The 16806-nt window shown below is 38.8% G+C and overlaps 1 protein-coding gene across 2 annotated transcripts in view; it reads left to right on the top strand.

Moving 5' to 3' along the window:
- Positions 1–16571, top strand: part of LOC135198808 (vitamin D3 receptor B-like) — an 89772-nt gene extending 73201 nt beyond the window's left edge. Inside the window, exons 2-5 of one of the 2 annotated variants that reach the window (XM_064226766.1) lie at positions 10816–11455; positions 12211–12469; positions 13878–14053; positions 14870–16571. In XM_064226766.1, coding sequence (XP_064082836.1) covers positions 12236–12469; positions 13878–14053; positions 14870–16448 — 1989 coding nt within the window. In that variant the 5' untranslated portion in view covers positions 10816–11455; positions 12211–12235 and the 3' untranslated portion in view covers positions 16449–16571. The remainder of the gene's footprint in view (positions 1–10815; positions 11456–12210; positions 12470–13877; positions 14054–14869) is intronic. The other variant, XM_064226767.1, reaches the window with a different exon arrangement.
- Positions 16572–16806: the final 235 nt, after the last annotated feature.

Here is a 16806-nt window from a genome sequence, read left to right as displayed (position 1 = left end):
TCCTCTAGCGTTGCCAAACGCACGATCATTGCTAACTTTAGTCTTAATTAAAATAAAAATGAATGAAGGTAGAGGGCTGCAACTTGGTATGTTTGATGATTGGAGGGTGGATGATCAACATAACAATTTGCAGCCCTCTAGCATCAGTAGTTCTTTAAATCTGAGAAAGGACAGAAAAAGTGCGGACGGACAAACAAAGCCGGTACAATAGTTTTCTTTTACAGAAAACTCAAAATGGGTCTTTTTTTGTGTGTTGTGCAAGCAACGCGCTGGAAATGAGAGAAATCACTGTGAGCGATGTGCTTTCTAGACTGGGGAAACTAGTGATGGGCGTAATCGGTTACTGGATTCGATTACTTTGATTACTTCCATAAGAATCTAGTAACAGATTTCTTTTTTGAGTAATCGATTTTTTGTAAATGATTACTCATTGCATTTTTTTATCACTACTGTAATTAGAGAATAAAAGAGCATTGTTCTACAATACTAGAGTCGGATGTCCTTTGATAATTCAAAGGTGCTCCATCTCTGATGTTGCTAACACTACCTTTTTATATAATCTTTCTATCTTTTATTTCAGAAGATGAAAGTTTATTTATGTTATATTAAAATATATTCATGTCTGAGTAAACGAAATGCTAATGTTATTCATACATTTCATGCATGTTTTTATGCACAGACTCCAGAAATTGCTATAAAGATATAAAAAGTAGTTAGTAGTCGGTTACTGATCGATCACTAGGAAACACGAGCGCTAGACTCAAGCGCCTGCAACATCCTCTCATTGGAGCAACGCATCGAGCAAAAACGCCTTTGGAGTCACAGGTGCGTGACGCATACCTATGTGTCTTTGTCCACATTCAGGGGTTACGCAACTACGTAACTACTTCTCTGGACGACTTCAACCGCAGTTTCTAATACATAGCCCCTTGTCAGTAATTGCTCCCCTCCTCAGCCATCAAAACAAGGCAACACTTGCATCGTAGTGGGGAATATGCCGTCTCATTGTCAATAAAGAACATAAAGACTCCACCCTCCTGATGGTGTATGGACCGACTTCTGTGTAATACAGTCTTGGAGTCATTCGTAGAATGAGAAACCCAAGGGAAATTATAGATGATAGGAGGAGGTAAAACGGGCTGTTAATGGCGACCTTCCTCTCATTTCATGGCATTTTCCTCAAACGTGGCTCTCCTCTATCCTCTACTCTACGCCCTACCATATTTGACCGCAGGCTAAAATATTACCGGCATCCTATGGAGAGAGCGAGTTCCTCTCTTAGACTAACACAGAATCCAGACCCTGAGGCCACTTTAGCTCTTGGCTGTTCTTTCTGTGTCTCCTACCTTTTTTTCACGGGATTCTGAAGACAAAGGGTCAGGGCAACGTATTTCAAATCGTAACGTGTGCGTTGATGTGCATGACAACAAATTGTCACATGGAAGATTTCGGAGGACAATCGGCTATTCGTATCAAGTGGAAAAATCATGTTCTTGCTTCTTAAATCGGTACACTTTCCTTCCGCCAAATATTGAAGTTCGATTAACACTTCTTTATTAACTATTAACAAAAGGAACAAAACCAAACAAACAAGACAGATACTGGTAAAGCAAATCATTCACAACAAAATATGCTATACAAATTCAGTCTTATGAACTGGCCTTCTGTCAGCCTTTAGTAAAGTACTAAGTGAATGTGATAATTCACTTAAAACGCTATTTTTGTCTGTCAGTCTAGTTGTACTTTTTCACTTAATGAATAATACAGAAGTATTGCAAGGTATCAGCAGTGGACGCAGACAAGAATTCTCGTCGATTTAATTAATTGTAGTAGTGTTGTGCTATTATCAATGTGTTTGTTTTGTTTGTTTGTATGGAGTTTTTACGTTGCATGAAAACAGTGGTTATTCAGCAACGGGACCAACGGCTTTACGTGACTTCCGAACCACGTCGAGAGTAAATTTCTATCACCAGAAATACACATCTCTCACTCCTCAATGAAATAGCCGAGAATCGAACCCGCGACCAACGAGGTCAGAAGCAAACACCAAACCAACCACACCACTGAGGCGCTTCAATGTGATTGTGTGCTCTTTCTAAGGATATTTTAGTGCAGCTTCCGAGTATTTTATTAATAAATGTGATTGTGCCTGTTTTTAGCACGCGGGCACTATGAACATGAAAGCACATTGTTCTTTTTGTCGTTTTGTATTCAGTATTTTATTATTTGTATCGGGAAAGTCTGTAAGTTATATATAATGCAATGCTGTTGATTAGTATCAATTTTCCATGAAGTTTGCTTTGAAATACCTGGAATATTAAGGTAGTAATATTTGCGTATAGAAAAACACGAGATATTGGTTGATTCGGAAGAATATTTTGCAGTCCTTCCCAGTTATTAGGTTATAAGATGTTTCATTTTCATGAACAAAAGATTTCTAATCTTTAAGTTTCGAACCATCGTATTGAAAGATTGATACACATTGATGTGAGTATTACTCTGTAAATTACAATGGCGATTTGCTAAACTTTCTCAACAATGAAAGTGTATTTTAAATATTTCTTCCGCACATATTCATCTTAACACACTTTCATGCAGAAAAATATATTTCTCTCTTTGTGTAAATAATAATAATAATAATAATAATAATAATAATAATAATAATAATAATAATAATAGACGGAAATAACATCTCTCCCATATGTAGGAAGTGCAATACGAAAAGTGAAACCATAAACCACATAGCAAGTGAATGCCCGGCACTTGCACAGAACCAGTACAAAAAGAGGCATGATTCAGTAGCAAAAGCCCTCCACTGGAGCCTGTGCAAGAAACATCAGCTACCTTGCAGTAATAAGTGGTACGAGCACCAACCTGAAGGAGTGATAGGAAACGATCAGGCAAAGATCCTCTGGGACTATGGTATCAGAACGGATAGGGTGATACGTGCAAACAGACCAGACGTGACGTTGATTGACAAGGTCAAGAAGAAAGTATCACTCATTGATGTCGCAATACCATGGGACACCAGAGTTGAAGAGAAAGAGAGGGAAAAATTGGATAAGTATCAAGATCTGAAAATAGAAATAAGAAGGATATGGGATATGCCAGTGGAAATCGTACCCATAATCATAGGAGCACTAGGCACGATCCCAAAATCCCTGAAAAGGAATCTAGAAAAACTAGAGGCTGAAGTAGCTCCAGGACTCATGCAGAAGAGTGTGATCCTAGAAACGGCACACATAGTAAGAAGAGTGATGGACTCCTAAGGAGGCAGGATGCAACCCGGAACCCCACACTATAAATACCACCCAGTCGAATTGGAGGACTGATAGAGCAAAAAAAAAAAAAAAAAAAAAAAAAAATAATAATAATAATAATAATAGTTTTTTCTAACTCAATCATCCTATTCGACTGGGTGATTTTTATAGTTTGGGGTTCCTGGTTGCATCCTGCCTTCCTAGGAATCCATCACTTTTCTCACTATGTGCCCTGTTCTAGTAGCCCACTCGCTGTTTCTAATAGCCCACTCTTCTGCACGAGTCCTGGAGCTACTTTGGCATCCAGTTTTTCCAGGAATCTTGGGATCGTGCTTAGTGTTTCAATGAATATGGGCACGATTTCCACTAACATAGTTCATATCCTTATTTATGTTTTCAGGTCTTGATACTTAAAAAAATTTTCCATTCTCATCTAGTCTGGTGTCCGATGGTATTGCGACATCAGTGCATGATACTTTCTTCTTGATTTTGTCGATCAACGTCAAGTCTGTTCTATTGGCATGTATCGCCCTATCTGTTCTGATACCATAGTCCCAGAGGATCTTTGCCTGACCGTTTTCTATCACTCCTTCAGGTTGATGTTCGTACCACTTATTACTACAAGCTAGCTGATGTTTCTTGCACAGGCTCCATTGGAGGGCTTTTGCTACTGAATCATGTATTGGTTCTGTGCAAGCACAGGACATTCGGTTGCTGTGTGGTTTATGGTCTATTCTTTCATATTGCAATTCCTGCATATGGGTGAGATGTTATTTCCATAATAGTAATTATTATTATATTTTTTTTTTGTTCTATCACAGTCCTCTAATTCGACTGGGTGGTATTTATAGTGTGGGGTTCCGGGTTGCGTCCTGCCTCCCTAGGGGTCCATCACTTTTCTTACTATGTGCGCCGTTTCTAGGATCACACTCTTCTGCGTGAGTCCTGGAGCTACTTCAGCATCTAGTTTTTCCAGGTTCCTTTTCAGGGATCTTGGGATCGTGCCTAGTGTTCCTATGTTATGGGTACAATTTCCACTGGTATATCTCATATCCTTCTTATTTCTATTTTCAAGTCTTGATACTTATCTGTTATTATTATTATTATTATTATTATTATTATTCATTAAGAGCAACCCAAAGTGGCCATCAAGGAATCTTTCCACAAAATAAAAAGCCTATCTAGAAGTGGGAAAATGGTCAGAGATTATACACGGTGAGATCATTGAAATGGGTAGGCTAATGAATATAGTAATGAACTGCGCCGTGTGAACTACAATTGGAAGAGGCTTTCTTTTTAAGTCATAGGTGAGTTAGTGACTATTCTCTAAGCCCTGCAACGAAGAGAGACTTCTGGACGAATTCTTGGAAGAGATGGATTTTCGTTTCTCCGTCCGCCCACAGATCTTATAAACTATGGCTGCAAATTGTTATGTTGATCATCCACCTTCCAATTATCAAACATACCAAATTGCAGCCCTCTAGCCTCAATAGTTCTTATTCTGTTTAAGGTTAAAGGTTACCATGATCTTGCATCTGGCACTGCTAAGGTGCCAACAACACAGGCCACCACCGGGTTATGGCTGAAAGTTTCATGGGCCGCGGCTGACAGTTTCACATGGTATTATACGCTGTACAGAAAACTATTGCGCCAAAGAAACTTTGCGTATTTTTTTACGTGTTTCTTAGTTGTTCTTATATTTTGTTTCATTTATATCTAATGTATTAAACCAAGACTCCTTTTATTTGACTTTTATGTCCATTCAGTCACTGTTCTTCATTTTGAGGGCAGACTGAACACAGCATTCTTAAGATAAAACGTCAGTTTGCTGGTATATATCGTAACCGCTTTTTGACCTTTTCTGTCAGTCAAGACCTCGAAGGTATTTAACATATAATTACGGCCACATTCTTTCTTGACTTCATCCCATACCTGATAGACTACATCCAGAAGGAGAACAATGAGCACAAAGAAGAAAGCAACCTACACGATGAATACGGAATCGATTTAGCTTTAATTTTGATCATTTGTTGTTAGAACGAAAGCCTTCCGTTAATTGATTTTTTAAAATTTAACATGAAGTATGATATTTGAAAATGCACGTTGTATATAAAAGAAGAACATTTCCATTTTCATGAGATTGATCAACGTCATATCTTCGCCATTATTTTGAATGGAATGATAAACAACCCTAATGTCAACGCCACTGGCGAAGGATGGCTGGGTGCGATAGGAGGCAGTTGAAGAGCAACATGGGCCTAAAGGAACTTATGTGGTCGGAAGGTAGCAGTTATCTCCTCAGTTATGAAGCGTAAGAATGTGAGAAGAGGCCTTGAATGGACGTTGGTGTAGGCGATGGTTATAGCTATAGTTTGAGGCAGCTGGCTACAGGACAGTTGCCTTTTCCTGAGTCTTTTTTCAGTGTTATAAGAATGCCGTACCAATGATGTGATGAATATACACAGCAGAACAGAAGGCTATGGAAAGCAATCGTCATTTTCTGAAATATGTCAAAGTAACTATAGTAGATTCACATCAACCGTGCATTCGATGTCTAGGCCAGTCCCTTACGACGCTCCTAATTGGCTGTTGATAAGCCAATCACAGGGCTGGAAACTCTCAGTCTCTCGAGAGAGACTACAGTGGTAGGATCTATGTTCCACGTCTCCTGAGGGATACGTCTTACAAAAGTATCCGTCAGGAGAGGTGGAACATAGATCCTGCCTATGTGAACGCTTGAGAGAGACTGAGAGTTTCCAAACCTGTGATTGGCTTATCAACAGCCAATCAGGAGCGTCGTAAGGGAATGGCCTAGACATCCGATGCACGGTTGATGCGAATCTGCTATATCATTAATGTTTGGAGTCTTTTTGGTCTTACAGAGGAAACTGGTGAAGATGCACTAAAAAGGGAAGAACTTGCAACAAGGAATGTTACGCTGATAGAACATCATCATCGCTCTAGTTTTAGTTACTGAGATGGCATTACTCGTAAGTACCGTATTTTCCACAAAGCAGGTATTACCCTTGATTGAAGATGTGAGGAGATGAATACGGCAATGAATCTTGCGCTCTTTTATTTCATTTATAATCTTCTAATGTAACTTTGGGTCAAACACATACGTGTATATATATATATATATATATATATATATATATATATATATATATATATATATACACGTGTGTGTTTGTGCGCAGAAAGCGAGAACACTGACTAGTGACAAATAAATTCTGCAAAGGAATTGGCTAGTTCCCACAATCACTTATAAATAAAAGAAAAAGAAGAAGGATCAAGAGGTCGCACTAAAACATAATGTATTCACAAAGAGCCTTAGGCGTTGGTTTATAGCATTATTATTTCAGGCGTTTATCTCCATAACAGAGCAATAAATTAGTTTTCGTTCACCTAAGTTTTTTTTTTTTTTTTTTTTTTTTTTTTTTTTTTTTTTGCTATGTTCACCAACTCAAAAATGTTTCGCATCATATTTCAAAACTTTTTGGACAACAGCTTATAATGGTGACATGTGCTATTTGGCAACTCCGTTGCAAGCGCGTGAAACATTTCCTTCACATACTGGCGTGCGTCATAAAAATGACCTGGAGTTTACCTAAACCGATTTTTTTTCCGATGTTGTTGGCTCACTTTACTTGATGTTTCTGAAAGAAATCAGAAATTATATACACATGATAACGGCACACACACATACACACACACACACACATATATATATATATATATATATATATATATATATATATATATATATATATATATATATATGTGTGTGTGTGTGTGTGTGTGTCCCGTTGTCATATGTAATTTCTGATTTCTTTCATAGCTACTCAGGTCTATCATTTTGATACCTCTTATGGAACTAACTGAATATATAACGCGTAGTGTTGTATTTCTTATTATCTAAGCTTCTAAAGAATTAAAATTTGCAAGAAGTTCAACATTAACTCGGTTGATATTAAACGCCAGCAGTGAAGAACACTAGTACCATGCTCATCAGTGGAGAATGTCTTCTCATCGCAAAAAAGATGACCTTCTTCCAGAAATCGTCATCCACTAGACAATATTGTAACGCAAACCCTAGCTATCCATCTTCCTTTTGTTTCTCTATTATGAAGGGTTTGTTGCTAGGAATATGATGAAATAATATATTGGCTGTATGTAGCCTGTTACGGATGGTTTGGACTTTGGGCATCAACTTGATGCCCAAAGTCAGGGGAGTTAGGCGGAGCACTGTCAATGATCATCCGATGATGATCTTCAAGAGCAGTGCAACCTTGGGGTCATCCTCCACTTTTTTCAATAAATTTGTCATTATCTTTCTCTCTGTTGTCGTATCCATCTATACACGGTTGTTCCATTTACCCCAATATGCCGAGCAATATCTACGATATTGACATTAGTCTCATGCAAGCTAATGATCGATGACATGTGAGATGAAGTGGTGCGGCTGACTGAGCATGTTACTCATCTTATCGGCGTCACTCGACGTTGTTAGATTTGTGAGCGTGTTTGTTTGTTTGTTTGTTTGTTTTTGACAACGATTAAAGTAGAATTATTTTTATCTTTATTTATATAACTACGTTGATGATTATTCAATATTATTTGATTAGTTAAGATGCTTTTATTTGGATTCGAAATATAGTTTCTTCTTTGACTGGCACGGAATTTTTCAAAATGTTTCGTTATTTTTCGTTATATGAATTTTTTACTCTCAATTCTTTTTTTTTATATCGTTAATGCATGATTAATAACTAGAATCGAACAAGAAAATCTCATTTCCTTTGTACACTGACTCAAAAATGTTTTGCACCATGTTCCAGAAGTTTTTGCTCGTCTAACAATAATTTATTCTTTTGATGTGTACAATGAAATGTGGTTTTCTTATTCGATTGTAATTATTTATCATCCCGCGAGGACAGCACGACCATGGGAATTTATCGAGGGCTACCTCGGAGGTGCTACTACTTAAACATGGCGTAAGCTCAATGGGACGCCGTGTTTATTACTAGCCCCTAGTGTGTCGTCGAAAAAATATATTAATAAACGATATCTTTGATCCCGAGTAGCTATAGTAGATTCACATCAACCGTGCATCTGATGTCTAAGCCAGCCCCTTACGACGCTCCTGATTGGCTGTTGATAAGCCAATCACAGGACTGGAAACTCTCAGTCTCTCGAGAGAGTTCACATAGGCAGGATGTATGTTCCACCTCTCCTGAGGGATACGCTTATCAACAGCCAATCAGAAGCGTCGTAAGGGACGGGCCTATACATCAAATGCACGGTTGATATGAATCTACTATAGTGCTACACACGACGTTCCAAGGAGTTTCCGCCATGTTTAGCACCTCGGAGGTGAAGCGTGGATAACAAGCCAAAGTACCTATTAGCCCAAAGTTAAAATAAAAGGCAATGAAAAGGAATATCTTGAGTAGTATCATTAAAAAATCAAAGTCTGAACTAAGAAAAAAATTATTATTAAATCTTATGGGAAGCAGAACCTTACAGGATAATGCAACAGTGCCTGACAGTAAGACTACTTTGTTCCACGTAGACTGATGAGCTATTCAAGAGAAGAGTGCGCCCCCAGGGTGTTAAGGGTCGTCACTGCTTCTCGTTAGTGCGTCTTGTCAGTACGCCTTACGCGGTGCCCTCTAGGCATTACTAAATGTTTGCAGCATCCCTTCGACCTTTTTACTTTATTTACACCCTTGCTCTCTTTCCTCAGTCTTGCTGTCCCAAGGCTGTTTTTACTCTTCGTGACTGGTACAGGCTTGAATTCAATTAGATTTTTGAATAAATGTACTACTGGTTTTTATTTGGATGCCATTTCCTCTTGTAGAGAAGGAATTTCTGATTATGAATTCCATATAGTTGTTATTTAAAAAGGGAGAAATAGCTATTTGCCAAGTTCTGTTCAATAGAGTTGAATTGCGTACTGCAGCAACTTCCATAATGGCCAGTGTTGTGGATGATACCCACAATGCAGCGCCCCTCGCTTTACTTATATTTTCCTAATTTATTCAATAACTGCTCTCTATTTTCGTATGCCATATATGTTTGTTGCTTAGTTGAAGCCATTTTTTTTAAATTGTACTCTTGTCTTTTTCCATTTTATTACTAAGGAGATTTTGAATGCATATTCTTTTAGTTAATGATGACGACAACAGTAGCAATAACCGCATATTTCGGGTATTCATGAAAGTACCTTGCTATTACAGATGCCACTGTTTACAGAGCAATTAGACCACACAAACCCATTAAGCTACTCATTTCGCCCGCCGCTGTAGCCAGCAACGTCACTGCCTGTTGAGTGTTTAGTACACCAAGTTCAGCGAAACTTGGAGGGACAAAGGAAGATGAAGCACGAAGGTAACTGAGATGCAAATAAGGAGTTCTTCATGCTGCGTAGGAGGAAAACCTCCGAAAAAATTGTGTGAAACTCAACTCGGGGGTTTTTGCGGGAGGTTATTCGATCGAGGGCATTTTCTTTATTTTGATCCAGGACTGCGTGGTAGAGTCCATGTGTTTCCCCACCATTCATACTAATGATGATCATAGAGAAGCAAGTCCACATACAGTCATATATCTGTACCGATATTATTTCAAGATAAATCTGTACAGAAAGCTTTCTGGAAACCGTGCGATCCCCGTTTTCAGCTGAAAAGAGGAAAATATGTACATAGGCATAACTGTGGATTGTTTCTCCATTTCAAGATTCATGTTACTATGACTATTTTTAATGGTGATGATATTATTAAGCACCTAAGTTCTCTTTTGTGTTCTTGTTATTATTATTTGTATCAAACTTACTCTTGATGCAAGATGTCTACAGATCCTAGTTTTGTCTATACGCTTAGCCTTTGAATGTCTATGTGCAAGTTTATTGTTTCTAGCCCCATTCGACGAGAGATCCCTGTCCTAATGCAACATTCGTTTACCTGAAACGGATTTTAGCAAATAAAATAAAATTAAATTAGATAATACCTAACAACAAGAATATGTGCGGTGGAATGACCGAGAGCGAATTGCCTGCCACGGAAGCGGAGATTGCTCTGAAGGTGCATTTGGAACATTAATTTGAGCTCGATCTCTGTATAGCGTCGCGTAACTGAAGTTGACCATTCTGTAAGTACTGTTACAATCAATGTAACCCAAGCTATGAACATTTTAATTATTAGTGCCTGATATGTATATGCGCTCTTACCGCAATTAATATCAATATTGTTTTTATTATTTCTGCTGTCATGTAAGTGTTATTATGTTAGTTACTACTGTTATTCAACCTCAAAGGTTTTTTCCTTTAGGAGAACTTATCACGCCTTTTATTTGTCTTTTTTATATAAATGTGATATATATATATATAATATATATATATATATATATATATATATATATAGTATGTTTAGCTTGAACTGTGCTTACTTGAATGGTACAGCTCAGCACTGAGTTCAGGAGGTTGTTCCACTATGTGACTCAACTTATTGGGGCGTCCTGTTTATGTGGTATCTGTTTTTTGATGCTGCGCCTCTCACAGGATGGGAGTGATGTCCAGTAAATTAGCCTCTCACAAGACCAAATCTAAAAAGATCCATAAGTGAAGGTCATCTTCAAGGGAAAACTAAATGGTTCCTCGGAGCAGCTCTCAAACCCCCATCAAAAGAGGGCGTGAGAGGAGGCGACGGCTCAAGAGGTCATTGAGTCAGTTGTAAAAGGCGTATATAGTCGACTTGTCTTTCAAAGAAGAAAATGACGAAGCCTGGCGTGAATGACGACGGGAGGTATAAACTGTCATCAATAATGAATTTTGAAGGCTGATCAGACCCTGACAGACGCTTCCCCCAAAAAAACGGCGCCACCAGGAAGACCAATTTTTGGCGATCTTTTCCTCGTAGATGCGCATCGCCCGCATTCATTCACACGGTCAGCGCTAGTCACGAACTTTCCTTGAAGGCGAGTTCATCCCAACATCTCCGCCGCTGGAGCAAAAAGCATCACCCAAGGAGGAAGTTTAGGAGGAAACTGGGCGCCTTAATGTAAAGGAAACTGAGGCGATTCAGGCAAACAGCAGTAGGAGTCCGTCGTCTCTCAGCCCAGGATCGTTCCCTGTGCTGTAGGTGGGTGTGAGAGCTCTGGCTGCCGCTTGCTTGGGATAGGTGACTGGAGACAAGTTCAGGGTTAGTATAATTTTTATGTGTACACATGTATGTATAATATATATGTATATATATATTATTTATTTATATATTTATATATACATATATATGTGTACATACGTCTATATTATATATAATATACACATAAAATGTATATATACACATACAATTACACGCAGATATACAATGTCACATGTAGGTGTTACTCTATATCATAATTTAAGGCAAAAGGGTAGTGACCATAATGGAATAATGCACAGTAGATTCACTTTAAATTATTGATGCTTCATCTCTATAAAGTATATTATATAAAGATGGACTTTATTCGCTGAACTGCATAAACTGAGATAAAAAAAAAATTAACACTTCTGAGTAAAAGATTTTTCGGAGAAACGCCAATGCATTAAATAAATACGATTAATTTAACGCTTTTTATTTCGTTGCACAGATTATAGTACGCACTCACGTATGGCGTGGTTAGATTAAAACTGCATCACAGTCTCTGTGCCTAGAATTTGTTCGACAAGAAAAAGCAGCAGTAGATAGATTTGAGAAAAATAAATGTTACAAGTAATAAATGGCCTATGAGGTCAGGAAAAAGTCATTAGGATCAGCCTAGCGTTCAAAATGGATGAATCAAACCAAGCATGATATTTGAACTCTCTCTCTCTCTACATACACACACACACACACACACACATATATATATATTATATATATATATATATATATATATATATATATATATATATAATGTTAATATTCACATTTCACAGAAGCGACGAACGACGGCGTAGCAGTATGGAGGCGGGAGGTGACCAAACTCTCATCGACCTGACTTCCTTGGGATGGGAAACGGCGACCCAGGTCAAGCGGGAGAAGACGGAGGAGATGGACGAAGAGATGGAACTGGATGTGGAGGTCAAAGGCGTCGTCAAACATGAGATGAGGGAACCCTCCCAGGACACTTCCTTATCTTGTCAGGTCTCGAGTTCGGCCTGCCAAGACTCCGACTCCGACGCAGAGGATAACAAAGTGAGTGTCTGACATGAGTCTCTTTCAAGAGTCTCTGTTAATCCAAGCATTCCTTGAACTCTTCGCACATCACCAGACTGCCTCTTAGTGACGGTGTTGGCCCACTTACAGGTTTCATCAGTGATACAGACAAACTTTCGAGACGTTTTAAGACTTCACTTGCCTCCGTAGTCTGATCGATCTTTTTCTGTTGTTGTAGGCATTGTACATCATCGGCGTTTTTATTGTTCAATGTCTGTCGACTGGAATTTTGCTTTCTATGTACGTATATTTTTTTCTTTCTGACATTTTAGTGCCCAGAGTTAATGCAGATAAACAAAGCTTGGTTCGATGAATTAACTCCATTGTATCAATACATTGGAACATTATATAATATATAATATATGTATATATATTATATATATATATATATATATATATATATATATATATATATATACATATATATATATGATAAGCTTACAATTAAATGTAAGAAGCTGGGCCTACAAAAAGCTTATGATCAATGATGCACGATGGGAGATTAGCGCGTGTTAGGATATGTTATATGGGATAGTGATTGAAAACTGGGTCTGAGACAAGAGTATAATATTACTATCTCTCACTGACTGTTTCATAGCTTTATAGATGGAGTGGTGCGATAACTCAAAGAAAGGACAGCAAATGCAGGTGTAGAATTGTAAGATAAGAAACTGAGTTGTGAAGGGAGTGTGGAATGGTCAGTGCTTGAAGATGACACAATACTTATAATTACCGATATTGACGAGATACTTCGGAAACTGTTAAAGGAGTTTCAAAGTGTTTGCAAGAGAAGAAAGTTGGGAGTTGAATTATGAGGATAAATGCAAGCCAGAGAGTAGGAGCAATGAATGTTCAAATGGAGGGTGGAAAAATGGTCGTTGCTGACTTGTGTGGGCACTGGTAAGTAACTGTAATTGTAGGATGGGAGAGGAGGAGACTCGGAAAAGGTGAAGCGAGGACGGTAGTAGGGTTTGGGCTCAAAATTTCGGAGCAACTCGAATCATCACTGAAAACCAAGGTTGAACATGTGAAGGGGTTGTTGAGGTAATTCTCCTCTAAAAATAAGGTTATTGTGGATGTTGAGATGAATGTACTAGTGTCCAAAAGAACCGAAAGGGACGAGCAGTGTGAAGATGCTTAGATGAATTAGATGGAGAGAGTGTGTGAAAGAAGTATTGGAAAGGGGGCCTAAGTATCCAGGAGAGCCACAATGCTCGCAGGACAAAGGCAACTGGCGCAGTGTGCTCAGGGAGTTCACTGTGCTGCTGACGAACGAACCTTCTGCATAGGTGCATGAAGTGGATAAAGCTGATCAATTAAATTAGTGTTTATTTCTTTTCATTTATGTATATTAATTTTTTTACCCTTTTCTCACTAACCGTTCCAGAGATGCGGAGTTTGTAACCGCGTCGCCAGGTGCAACCATTTTGGGGCGATCTGCTGTGACTCCTGCAAAGCCTTCTTTCGACGGAGCGTTCAGAGTCGGGTTTTCGACACGTTTTTCTGCCTGAAGGAAGGAAAATGCGACGTCAACCAGAACAGGAAATCCTGTCAAGCTTGCAGGTAAGAGAGGGAGTAGAGAACATAAAAGAGAAAAATGTCTGTGCAAATAAGATTAACTGAATGAAAGGTTTGAGTGAACGTTTTTCCTAATAGTATTGTGGCACAACTTGGACGCTTCAGCTGGGTCGAGGTTTGTCATTGCCACCACCACACTGAGGCCTTTTGCCATACGCTTCTGTAAGCAAGATCTATATATGGAGACAAGTCGTTCTTATGGGCTATTATTATTGTCATATTCGTAACGTGTGACATGCTTGAACTTGCCTTGTAAGCTTCCACAGAACAGGACGCCCAGAAGGAAATAGAACAGATCAACGGATGATACAAAAACTGAATTATCATTTACAAATACTTCATTTACAATCAAAGTCATAAAGTTGCTTGATTCTTTTAACACCAACACTGCCATTGTCTCTTTTTGCGCGCTCGATAAACGCTTTATCACATAAAAACAAGTGGATAGTAAGTAGGTATAGCTATAATTCCCGAACTACATAGTAAGGAAAATAAATGGAAAAAATTAACGCAGGTCGAAGACACTGGTTTCATACTTTTCCTGGTATACACGTCCTTGTATTTTTTGCTTGTTGCTTTGTAGTATTTTCCTTGTCTGTGAAAAATACCTCAAGTACTCCTTTATCAGCGAAAGGAACTGACATTTCGTGAAATGATATTCTGCTTTAAGACCCATCCCTTAAACTATGTTCCAATCAGACCGGGAGCGCTGCTTCAAGCTGTCAACTATGATAAGATTAATATGGACAGATCAGTAGACCATTTTTGTTTTCTAAATATCGCCATCATTTCCCCTTTCAGATTTAAACGGTGTCAGAACATTGGCATGGATACATCTCTCGTGATGAATGAGCAGGAGAGGAAGGCCCTTATGTCACGGAAACTCGAGAGAAGAAGAAAAATGGCCATAGAGCATAAGCGTCGTGGTGCTCAGAGATATCTGAGCGGAAGACCTGATCGTCTGCGACACGGTCTAAATCCACACGGAAATCTACAGCCCCACAGAAGTCCATCTTACAAAGATCATGGCAATGACGTTCATCATGCTTTAGAATTTCTATCTATGGAAGACCAAGAGAAAATATCAGGACTTCGCAAACTACTTTTGCGAGCTCTCTCGTTGCCAGAATTCCCGCAGCACTACTACGAGAAGAATGCTGATGTGCTTGAGCATCTCTTCTTCGTCTTTTGCAAAAGCATGGGGAAGTTTTTGGGTTCAGCCCCCGAACTCCGCGAACTGCAGATCAACGATCAGAGAATTTTGCTGAAACCAGCAGTAGCGAGGGCTGCTTTCATTTTTGGGACTCATCAGTATGACAGTGAAAGAGAATGGTGGCCGAGAAGACAGTTTACACATTCCTGCACATTCCCAAAGATAATGCTTTCATCTGTAGAAAAATTCGTTGATGATGACACAACCATGTGCAAATGGAGGTTTTTCTTTCAGAAATACTACTACTTATACAGTGATGAGATATTCATGATATTAAGCCTTATGGTGGCCCTTTTTGACCACGAAGACCCAAATTTAGTTGGCACACTGGAAATAGCCAGCAGAAAGAGGAAATATATTCATTTATTAGAAAGGTATATGCAGCAGTACCAAGCACGCATCCCTATCACAAATGCAATGTCACACTTCTTGGAGTCTCTGGTAGATCTGCAAGAATTAGGGGAATGTTTCCAAAAGCCCAGTGCTGGAGAGAACTTGGGATCTACCACAAGGCAGAAAGAATCATTCAAGTTCTCGAGTTCTCTTGGTGACGGTGTGAATCTTCCTCTGAAGAAAGCATTGAACAAAAGAACGGCCTCCTTTTCTAAAGAAAGTGAGAGTGATGAAGTCATTATTCTAGATGATGATGATGATGATGATGCAGATCTGAACTCACTATCTGAGACAAAGCCTTGCATCCCAAATCAAATCTTGAACTACCCAGTAAAGCAAGAGTATGGGTACCCTGAAGTACAACAGTCATCATCTAACCATGGAGTAAGTTCCTTAGGACTTATTGCCGATGATAAGATGCATGAACTAGCATTTATGTGGCCTGACCCAGTATCATCTTCACAGAAACCTTTGATACCCCAATTCATGCCACAGAACAGACTTTCTGAGCCACAAGGTGACCAGAACTACTCTAAACAAAAAGCAGATCTATTCCAAGAGAAGTTCCAGAGCAGATCCGAGAACGACAGTGACGGTCACCTTTCCGATCAAGTGACATTGCAACCTTTGCCAAGAGGTACGTTAAATGGTGACTTTAAATCCCACCAGTCTTCTGGAGAAGAACTTTTCAAAGTTTTATACAAATCACTCCCTCCAAACCTTGCGGAACTTTGGGCGAAGAAGATCTGTTGGACAACGAAAGAGCATGTCTGAGGTCACTGGAATTACTCTCCATTTCTCTACTCTTTTCTGTCTTTAGTTTTAGTCAAGCATTCGTCATAAAAGCTGGAAATATAAAAGTTTAAACAAAATGAGATTGTTTTACTGTAAACAGAAGCAACGAACACTTTCCTTAGAGGATGTGCAGTAACCCTTCTATAACAAAGAATAACTGCTTGAATAAAAGTGGAATAGATGAAAAAATACGACAAGCAAGACATAAGCAGATTGGTTAAGAGATGATATCCAAGAGATGATGATATCCATTGGTTATGAATGGATGATGGTCAATTTCTAGGCAAGTGAATGAAGACCAAAGTTATTTGCCACAATTGTGTAAGAGCAACCTCTT

This window comes from Macrobrachium nipponense, chromosome 22, assembly GCF_015104395.2.
Source record: "Macrobrachium nipponense isolate FS-2020 chromosome 22, ASM1510439v2, whole genome shotgun sequence".
Taxonomy (NCBI): domain Eukaryota; kingdom Metazoa; phylum Arthropoda; class Malacostraca; order Decapoda; family Palaemonidae; genus Macrobrachium; species Macrobrachium nipponense.
The sequence above is the reverse complement of the archived record's forward strand: the minus strand, read 5'-3'. Positions and strand labels throughout refer to the sequence as shown.